Source organism: Vombatus ursinus, unplaced genomic scaffold, assembly GCF_900497805.2.
Source record: "Vombatus ursinus unplaced genomic scaffold, bare-nosed wombat genome assembly UNPS02014569.1, whole genome shotgun sequence".
In the NCBI taxonomy this organism is placed as follows: domain Eukaryota; kingdom Metazoa; phylum Chordata; class Mammalia; order Diprotodontia; family Vombatidae; genus Vombatus; species Vombatus ursinus.
The window spans coordinates 1-10,362 of NW_020954347.1; the positions used below are offsets into that span (position 1 = coordinate 1).

The window sequence follows — 10,362 nt, forward strand, 5'->3', positions numbered from 1 at the left end:
GAGGCTGGCAGATGGGACTAATGGCTGTGAAGGCAGAGTGGAGTTAAAAGTCAAAGGACAATGGGGTACTGTGTGTGATGATAGTTGGGGCAATATGGAAGCTTCCATAGTGTGTAGACAGTTAGGGTGTGGATCAGTTCTTCATTCCCTTGGGGATGCTAAGAATGGATCTGGCCCCATTTGGCTTGATGAAGTTTCCTGTCTTGGTAATGAATCAGCTCTCTGGAACTGCCAGCACAGTGGATGGGGACAGCATAATTGTAATCACGAAGAGGATGTATCCATCCTCTGCTCAAGTAAGTCTTGGCCCCCAAATAGAAATTCTCTTATGCATGCCATTCTGCCTCCAAACAGAAATCTCCTGCCTCTGACAGGCGTGATATCTACCCTTGAAGTATTCTCACTTCCTTTTTTAAGTGTTTTAAGTGTTTAAGGAAAACTGACCTCATTATCTTGCCCCAAGCCCACCACAAAACTGCCCCTCCTCCAACATTCTGCATTTCAGGCCTGAACCCTGGGACTTTTATTCCTCCTCACTGTCTACATTCATTTCATTGCCATATCCTATGGCTCCTACCTCCACAATTTATGCAACTATGCAACATCTCTAATTACATGACAACCTCCTCCCCCCCTCCCCTGTCAGTTTAGAGTGACAACATTTCAAAGACAGAAGGCTTTTTTTGTAGCTATCTAGTCCAACTCATATTTGATGAAGAATCCCCCTTCAACATACCCAACAAGTGGTCATCCAGGTTCTACCTGGTGACCTCCAGTAACATAGCCTGTTCCACTTTTGTATTGCTCTCATTCAACAACAGACATTTGTTATGTGCCTACAATTTGCCAGTCTCTGTCTCTGAGAAAGGCAAAAGACAATCCCTGCTCTCCAGCAGCTTGAAGTCTAATGGGGGAGACAACATGCAAGCAACTATATACAAACACTATATAGACCAAAGAGATAGGAGATAATCTCAGAGGGAAAGTGTGCTTATAAGAGAGGAGAAAAAAACAGGCTTTTATCTTTGATTATGGAGTCAGTAGAAAGCCACTGGATTTCATTAAATAGGAGGGTGGCATGGCCAGACCCATGATTTAGGAGGATCAATTTGACAGTTGAGTGGAGGATGAACTGGAGTGGGGAGAGACTTAAGGCAGGAAGACCAATCAGCAGGCTGTGGTAGTAGAACAGGTATGAGGTGATGAATGCCAGCACCAAGGCAGTGGCAGTATCAGAGGAGAGAATGGACATACACAAAAGATACCATGAAGGTAGGATCAACAAGAATTGACGACTAATTGGATATGAAGGGGGACAGAGAGAGAGGAGTTGAGGATGATATCTAAGGTGTGAGCCTGCGTGGATAGTGGAACCCTCCACACTAATACAGAAGTTAGCGAGAGGGGAAGGTTGGGGGGGCAGAGATACTGAGTTCAGTTATGAACCTGTTGAATTGAAGATGCTTATGGGATATCCAGTTCAAGTCGTCTAAGAGGCTGTAATAGATGTAAGACTTGAAGTCATAGGAGAGTGGTTAGGGCTGGAAAAGAAAATCTGAGAGTCATCTGCAAAGAGTTGATCATTGAAATCAATTGATGAGATCACCAAGTGAAATAGTACAGAAAAAGAAGAAACACAGGACAGAGGCTTAGGGGATCCTCATGATTAGTGGGTATAACCTGAATTAAGATCTAGCTAGGGAGACTGAGGAGCAGTCAGAGAGGTAGGAAGAAAACTAGGAAAGCAAAGTCTTGGAAACATAGAGAGAAGAGAGTGTCCAGAAGAGAATGATCAACAGTATCTGAGGCTGAAGAGAAATCAAAGAATACGAGAGTAGAGAGAAGGCTATTTAGCTTTAGAAATTAACTTTGGAGAAAGCAGTTTGGGTTGAATGATGAAACTGGAAGCCAGACTACCACAAGTCTCTCCCCAATCCATTCCATCCACTGATCAACTGTCAAAATTGTCTTCCTAAAGCACAGGTCCAACAGGGTCACTTCCCTATTCAATAAACTTCAGTTGTTCCCTATCACCTCCAGGATAAAATATAAAATCCTCTTTTTGATGTTCAAAGCCCTTTATAACCTGCCTTCCTTTTTCCAATCTTCTTGCACCTTCAGGGGTGGGGATCCTGCAACCTCAAGGCCACATGTGGCCTTCCAGGTCCTTGGGGACAGCCTTTTGACTGAGTCCAAGTTTTACAGAACAAATCCTTTTATTAAGGGGAGAACTAAGGCATACATCTTCCCCATACTCTGCAATTCAGTAACACTAGTCTCCTCACTGTTCCGTGAATAAGACACTTTATTTCTCAGTTCCAGCTATTTTAACAAATATGGTTTCTCCATAAACCAGGAAGAGCAAATTAGGGTTAGGGTAGGAGAGAAAGAAAACTACAGATCAATTTTTAGGGTTTTTCTAATGAATATTAGTGCAAAGATTTTAATAAAATACTGGCAAGAAGACTTCACAAAGATCATACAATATTACCAGGTAGGATTTATATCAGGAATGTGGGGCTGGTTCAATATTGGGAAAACTATACACAGAAATTGATTATAACAATGACAAAAACAGCAAAAAAATCATATGATTATAATGATTGATGCAGAAAAAGCTTTTGACAAAATACAAAACCCATTCCTATTAAAATCACTAGACAACATAGAAATAGATGGAACTTTCTCAAAATGATAAGTAGCATCTATGTAAAACCAAGAACAAACATTATCTATAATGTGGATAAACTAGAAGCGTTCTCAGTAAGGTCATGGGGGGAGCAAAGATGTCCATTATCACCATTATTATTCAATATTGTATGAGGAATGCTAGCAATAGCAGTAAGAGAAGAAAAATAAATTGAATTAATTAGAATAGGCAATGAGGAAACAAAACTATCCTTCTTTGCCAATGATATGATGGTATACTTAGAAAACTCAAGAGAATCAACTAAAAAACAAATCAAAACAATTAACTTTAGCAAAGTTGTAGGACGCAAAATAAACACATATAAACCACCATCATGTCTGTATATTATCAACAACAACCAGAAGGAAGAAATAGAAAAAGAAATTCCATTTAAAATAACTAGAAAACTTTTCATGCAAATAAGGATAGAGCTAAAGAAGAGGAGCTCATGGGTTGACCAAGACCACAATAAAATTGACAATACTACCTAAATTAATTTCTTCAATGCCGTACCAATCACACTACCGAAGAATTAGCACAGTGTCTGGCACATAGTAGACACTAGATAAGTGTTTATTGAATTATTTTATAAAGCTAAAAATAATAAAACTTTTGTGGAAGAATAAAAGCTCAAGACAATCAATGAACAGACAATGTGGAGGAAGGTGGCCTACCTACAGCAGATCTCAAACTGTATTATAAAGTGGCAATCATCGAAACAATCTGGTATTGGCTAAGAAATAGAGTAGTCGATCAGTAGAATAAACTAGCTACACAAAATGCAGGCATAAATGAGCATAGTAATCTAGTGTTTGACACACCCAAAAGAACCAAGATTTGGAGCCAAGGACTCAGTATTTGACAAAAACTGCTGGAAAATTGTAAAGGAATCTGGCAGAAAGTAGCCATAGACCAACATCTCACATGTATGTATAGCAAGATGTGGTAAAACGTGGGTGTGGATTTAAACACAAAGGGTGATATTATTAACAAATTTGGGGAACGTGAATATTCAGATTTAGGTTTCTGCTCCAATTTAAAGTATGTATATTTCCAGCTAATTCCTGAATTCTTCCATTCTCACTTTCCCCCATGAACTGAGTATACAGACAGGTCTTACAGTACAGTAAGATTACATTTCTCTGATGTACTACAACTCATTTAGCTCCCACCTGATAATCATTCATCACTTTCTGGGCTTCTCTCACTGCAAAATACTACAAAATGTGCTGCCATAAATATTTTAGTTTTTATGAAAGCCTTTTTTGTTTTTGTCATTGACCTCCTTTATATGCTGAACTGTGGACTCTTTTGAGTCAAAGGATATGGGCATGGTAGTCACTTTCTTTGTGTAATTCTGTGTTGTTTTCCAGACTGGTTAGACCAATTCACAGATCTTCCAGTAGTCCATTACTGTTTCCACAGCCCCTCCAACATGGATGAATCATATTTTTTGACATTTTTGCCAGTGTTCTGGGTGTGCAGTAAAATCTCAGAGTTGTTGACTGAGTTTCTCTTATAATTAGTGGTTTGGAATATTCTTTCATATTTGTAATTCTTCTTTTGAGGATTGTTTTTCTATGTTCCTTCTCCATTTATTGGCTATATATGAATATATGTAGGTATCCATATGTATATATATGTGTGTGTGTGTGTATCTATATATGTATGCATATATATGTTAATTCCCTTTATCTATTGGCCATCAGACCTTAGTCAAAGAGATGAGATACAAAAAAAAATTCCTCAAATTAATATTTTACTTCTAATTAGCACTGTATTGATTGTGTTCATGGAAAAGCTTAATTTCACATAATTGAATCCATGTACTGTCTTTCATAATCTCCTCTATCTCTTTTTTCACTAAGAATTCTACCCCTAGCTAAAGCTATAAAAGGTAATTTCTTCCTTTTTGTTCTAATTTTTATCACTTCAAACTACAAGTGCATCCCAACCCCTCACATTACCTTGTACATATTTATATGTGTACATGTCTTTTATTGATGTACTGTCATTTTCTTGAGGGAAATGACTCCTTATTTTATTTGTAAGCCCAGAGACGAGTATAGTTCCTTTAACGTTGGAAGAACCTATTCAATGTTTATTAATTGATTGACTAGGCTATGTATACATTTGAAACTTATGCTATATGCTGATCTCTATCTACCTACCTATCTATCTATCTGTCTGTCTGTCTGTCTGTCTATCTCTCTTTCTATCTGTCTGTCTGTTTTAAACTCTTCCTATTTTCCCATCCGTTCTTGTCAAGTATTTTACATATTTGTTTATTGGCCTACTGAATTCACTTGTTTCTGATCAAGGCACATTTTTCTATACCAGGATTCTGTTAATACTGGGCTTCTTTACCAGGGTGCAGGAACTTGGTGATATAAATATTTTGATAACCATTTAAGATAATGGGCTTCTTTTGTGATACTATTATTTTATTTTATGCATTTAAAACATGATTCTGAAAAGGGTCCCATTGCCTTCAGTAGACTGATGGCCAGGGGCCTATGACACAAACATGGTTAGAAACTTTTGCTTTATCGAAACACAAATTTCCAGATAATAGATTTGTGGCACTTAAAATGAAATGCAGTCTGGAACAAGGAGATTGATTCATGGGAGAAAGTTAGTCAGAACAGAAGTATGATATTCAGAGACTCCAGGACAACTCTCTTTGACCTTTGACCTTACTCATGTGATGATGTGGCCTCCCACTATACTTGGGTGAAAGACTACTCCTTTTCTGAAAAACCATAAACCAACGAGTCAAAGCCTAATTCACTTTGCCTCTCTCATGCTTCTCACCTGGTCCTTCTCTTCATCTTAGGTCCTTTTCCTCAATAGAACTGGTCCATTCACTTCTGCCTCCAAACTTTCCCCATCATTGACATGTTTGTGCATCTCTGTTGCAGAGGGAGCAGATCTGGCCCTGAGACTGGGGAGTGGAACAAGCACCTGTTCAGGGCGAGTGGAGATGAGAGTAAATAACCAGTGGGGGACAGTCTGTGATGACAACTGGAACAAGAATGCTGGGGCTGTGGTGTGCAGACAAGCAGGGTGTCCCTCTGCTATGAATGCCTTGCTTAGGGTTAATGCTAGTGATGACATTGAACACATCTGGTTTGATGACATTTCCTGCAATGGGAACGAGTCAGCTCTCTGGGACTGCAAACATAGAGGATGGAAAAACCATGACTGCGGACACAATGAGGATGTTGGAGTGATGTGTTCAGGTAAGGCCCCAGTTCAGGGGCACCTCCTAGAAGGAAGGTGAGCTGTTTGGGGGAAAAACCATTGGGAGATGATTTGTTCCTTCTTAGCAAGTGTTTACTCTGTGCAAGGCACTGTATTAAACACTTTACAAATATGATCTTATTCCATCCTCACAACTGCCTTGGGAGGTTGTTTTTTTTTTTTAAACTTGATTTAATTAAAGCATAAAGAGATTCAGTGACTTGCTCAGGGTCCCACAGATAGCAAATTTCTGAGGCTGGATTTGAATTCAGGTCTTCCTGAGTCAAGACCCAGTGTTCTGTCCACTGTGTCACTTACCTGCCCCAAGGTTGTGGACTCAAGATATCAAAAGAAACACATAATTCATGAGCTGAGACAAAGGGTTAGAGTATAAAGATATGATTGAGATGTCTTTAAATATCAAAATGGACATCACAGTATCCATATCAATAACTTAACAAATATTAAGCAGCTATTTTGTGCAAGACATTATGGTAGGTGCCTGGGATAATTCCACCATAGAGATGGTCCCTCCATCAGGGCAGTTACCAATCCATTCACACCTTTCCATCCTGTGTGATTCCTGTCCAAGGCCTTGTACACATTCTTGTTAAATCAGCACTCTATGTAGACCTTCCTCTAAACCACCTCACCTTCTGGGGGTACATCATGGAGTCTGTCCATCTGCTAATCCCTTGCTCTTTCTATATGGCAATGGGCTGCATGAGGTACCAGGGTTGCTAAGATGAAAACGAAAGAGTCCTGACCCTGAGAAACTTATATTTGGCTGACAGAAAATGTGTACATGTTTATGTAGGTACAAAATCATTTAGGGGAGCAGCAGTGGCATCCAAAGAGACAAGGAGAGGCCATGTGGAAGAGATAGTGCTTGAGGGTGAGAAGAAAGTGCATTGAGGTCATGGAGGACAATTTGTACAAAGGCATGGACACAGGAGATGAGGAACTCTTACAACCCTCTGTGGGATCATTGCCCACTTAAACATTCTGCCTTTTACTCTGCACATATATCTTGGTCTAGAGACCCTATTTAAGCCACTACTACCACCCCATAGAGGGTGAGTCCCTCGGCTCTCGGAATTTTTGATTGGTGTATAGCTCTCTTCATGCACACTGTCAAATCCTAAAGTCTCAGAACTGACAGGGAGAGAGGAGATAAGTAACTATGACTACTTGGGGTCATTTAGAGACTGTTAACATCTATCTTTATCCATAAATTCTTCAGTAAAACTTGTACCTGCAAACCAATGGTGAGCTGGAAGCCAGGATCAGGACAATTTCACGTCACTGATTTCTGAAACCTCTCCTTGGACGATTGCCTTTAAAATCGTGCTTTGTTTTTCTGAGTTAAATAAGATGTGAGTGACACAAAGACAAAAATGAAGCAGTCATATCAAGGAAATGAGAGAAGGAAGGAAGAGAAGAAAGAAGGGAACAAAGGAAGGATGGACAGATTGTAGGAAGAAAGGAAAGAAGGAAGAAACAAGCATTTATTAAATTGCCAGGCATGGTGCTAAGTGCTTAAGATATAATTACAAGAAAAAAGAAAGAGAGCCCTGCCCTCAGGAAGCTTCCATTCTAATGGGGGGAAAAAACAACATACAAAAGGAAAGTAAAAAAAAAAAAAAGGAAGAGAGAGATAAATGTATCCATTGCAGGAACATGATTTTGAAATCCAGAAAGTCAGGAAAAAGGCCAGGAGGGGAAAGAATGCAGGCAAGCCTGGGGTCCTTCACAAAACAGAAGCTCCAGGTGGAGCTCACCAATGGGAGACAAGGGGTGGACCTTGCAGAGAGAGATTCCAGAGTGACCACGCCAAAGGGAACAGTAGGATATTCCAGGGCAAGGAGGTCCTGGGTACCAAAGGAAGTTCCAGACTGAGACAGCAGTAGAGACATAAAGTACAGTCAATTAATTTTTCAATACAGTATATCATATGCACAGCATTGCAACGTTAATTCTAGTTGTGGTCTATTTTGATGATGTTTACCAACTTCTGCTCTGGAAAGTAACAGGAAATTTATTCCTCCTTCTTTTCAGGCTGAGTGATGTGGCATCTATAAATCTAGCAAACACTCATAAAATAATGCCCTTGGTAAATGGACTGTTTGCTTCCCTAGAACTGGGGTTAGAGTGAAACACAAACATGTTTTGTCTGCTCCTATGTCTATTAAAGAACTTCAATGTAGTTCCTTTAAACCTAGACAAATTTAACCAAGAGATAAAAAAGAAAAGTTCTGGATCTTAATAAACTATGAAATTGAGAGAGGAGATATCTATTGTGATTACTGAATGGCAATAGAAATGAATGTAAATACACTCAACTGTACATGACATTGCTACCAAAAATGACCATGTATGGGAGAGGAGATATACTAAGGATATATATTACTAATCACAATGAAATAAAAAAAAATATTCACAATGAATGACTTTCAAAGAAAGCATTTAAAATAGCTGAAGACTAAATAATTCTAAAAATCTGGTGGGACAAAGAACATAATACAGAAACAATAGAAAACTGCATTAAAGAAAATGGCAATGATGAAACAATCGTGTGATGAGACAACTGTGGTGTGAGGCTAAATCCTTAGGAGAAAATTTAAATATCTCAATGTTTTTATCTTCCTCTCAAAAGAGAGGAAGAACAAATCAATGAACTGGACGTGCACTTTTTTAAAAAATGAGAAAACAAATCCAGAATTAAACAAATTCTCCAATTAAAAATTTTAGAAATCCTGAAAACCAGAAAAGAGTTAATAAAATTAAAAAAACCACTTTAAGTTTATAAATAAAAGTGAGGTTCTTTTAAAAAAAACCTTTAAAATAAATAAATAGTTAGGTAATCTGATTTTTAAAAGAGGTAAAAGTCAAATTGTTTATACAAAAATAAAAAGATGAATTCATCATAATTGAAGAAAAAATAAAAGAAATTATGAAAAATTATTTCCCTACTATATGCTAACAAAACTAATAACTCAGAGGAAAATGATGAATGTTTAACAAAAATATAAAGTGTACAGATTGAGAACAGATGAAATAGATTTTTTAAGTAATTCAATATTATAAAAAGATATTGAATAAATATTTTCATTCCCATTCATCAGCAGAAACCTCTCCCTCAAAAGTTATATGAGATCTACTAAGCCCTCAAGTGATAGAAGCCAGTATGCCAACCATGACAATAAGGAGTTCTCAATATCACCTGATCATTTCCTCCAAAAATAGTTCTGTACCCCAAGTTGTTGGAAGAGTGTGGTGTTTCTGATGCCTCACTGTGATGGAGGAGCAGTAGACATGGCCAACAGACCAGGTGAGGTCCCCAGGGTCAGGGTGGCAGGGTTTTGCATATTCTGCAGGGACTGGCTCCCTCATGGTCAAGGCATGTCTCATGGCTAGCCAATGACTGAAATTCCGGTCTCTTTTACAGACCCATCTGCCCTGAAGCTGAGGCTTCTTGGGGGAAGCAGCCAATGTGCAGGGGTAGTAGAGGTGAGAGTCGGTGAGGAGGTGGGAGTTGTGTGCAGAAGAAGTTGGTCACTGGATGAAGCCACGGTGGTTTGCAGGCAGCTGGGCTGTGGAGTTGCAGTCAGCATCCCCTTGGACTACAATTTTGAAGACGTCCCTGAGCACATCTGGATCAGTGGAATCAAATGCTATGGAAAAGAGGAATCTTTTTGGGATTGTGGGAATTGGGAATGGGGAAAGATTTCCTGTCATGCGGATGAAAAGGCTGCTGTCATTTGCTCAGGTGAGTATTGATCTCAGAGACCATTCCCACAGGAGGAATCTGGCTCCTAACAATGCAGTCAGTAGGGGTTTGAGGCTTCCATTGGCCACTGGGGCAAGGTTCTTCCCAGGATCTCAGCTTATCCCAATCATCCTGATTCTGAGCAATTCTGAATAATCTCTGGACCATCTTTCCCCTGGTCCTGTACCTTGTCTTTCAGCCCCCGCCCCATAGTCATCACCTTCTTGATGGCTCTAGCAACAGAACAAGCCTGAGTCATTAATCTTACATACGCAGAGATATTAGCCAGACTGTGAGTCTTTAAGGGCTTGGAGGAAGTCATTTAGTAAAAGAGAAGTGTGTGTGTGTGTGTGTGTGTGTGTGTGTGTGTGTGTGTGTGTGTAGCAAACATCCTGGTCTCAACACAGTCCTAGGCACCTGGGACCCAATCAGGCTCAAATTACAAACCCCAGTCTTTTCTTCCCATGGTAAGACCATTTTGCCAAGCAGACCTTCTCTTTCCCTCTATCCTGCCCTCCACATGTGGAGGAAGGAGTTGTGTTTGCACTACTCTTTGGAATGGCTTCACAATTAGCAAGATTCAGTACCAATATGTCAGGACACAACTAACCCTGCCCATTCCTCAGCCTTTGCCTCACTTGGCCTCATTTCCTCCAACTTG

At 39.4% G+C, this 10,362-nt stretch overlaps 1 protein-coding gene across 1 annotated transcript; it reads left to right on the forward strand.

The window, feature by feature from the left end:
• Positions 1–6: 6 nt before the first annotated feature.
• On the forward strand, positions 7–10,347 carry LOC114042535 (scavenger receptor cysteine-rich type 1 protein M130-like). The gene is made up of 3 exons (XM_027861226.1): positions 7–296; positions 5,611–5,931; positions 9,381–10,347. Exons 1-3 carry the CDS (start codon positions 95–97, stop codon positions 9,710–9,712), a joined length of 855 nt encoding a protein of 284 aa, XP_027717027.1. The 5' UTR covers positions 7–94; the 3' UTR covers positions 9,713–10,347.
• Positions 10,348–10,362: the final 15 nt, after the last annotated feature.

Bases quoted from the DNA above. Each gene is read 5' to 3' on its own strand.
- LOC114042535 (XM_027861226.1), top strand. From the start codon at position 95: ATGGAAGCTTCCATAGTGTGTAGACAGTTAGGGTGTGGATCAGTTCTT. The intron at 297-5,610 runs GTAAGTCTTGGC...TCTCTGTTGCAG, and splicing joins TGTATCCATCCTCTGCTCAA to AGGGAGCAGATCTGGCCCTG. The intron at 5,932-9,380 runs GTAAGGCCCCAG...TCTCTTTTACAG, and splicing joins TGTTGGAGTGATGTGTTCAG to ACCCATCTGCCCTGAAGCTG.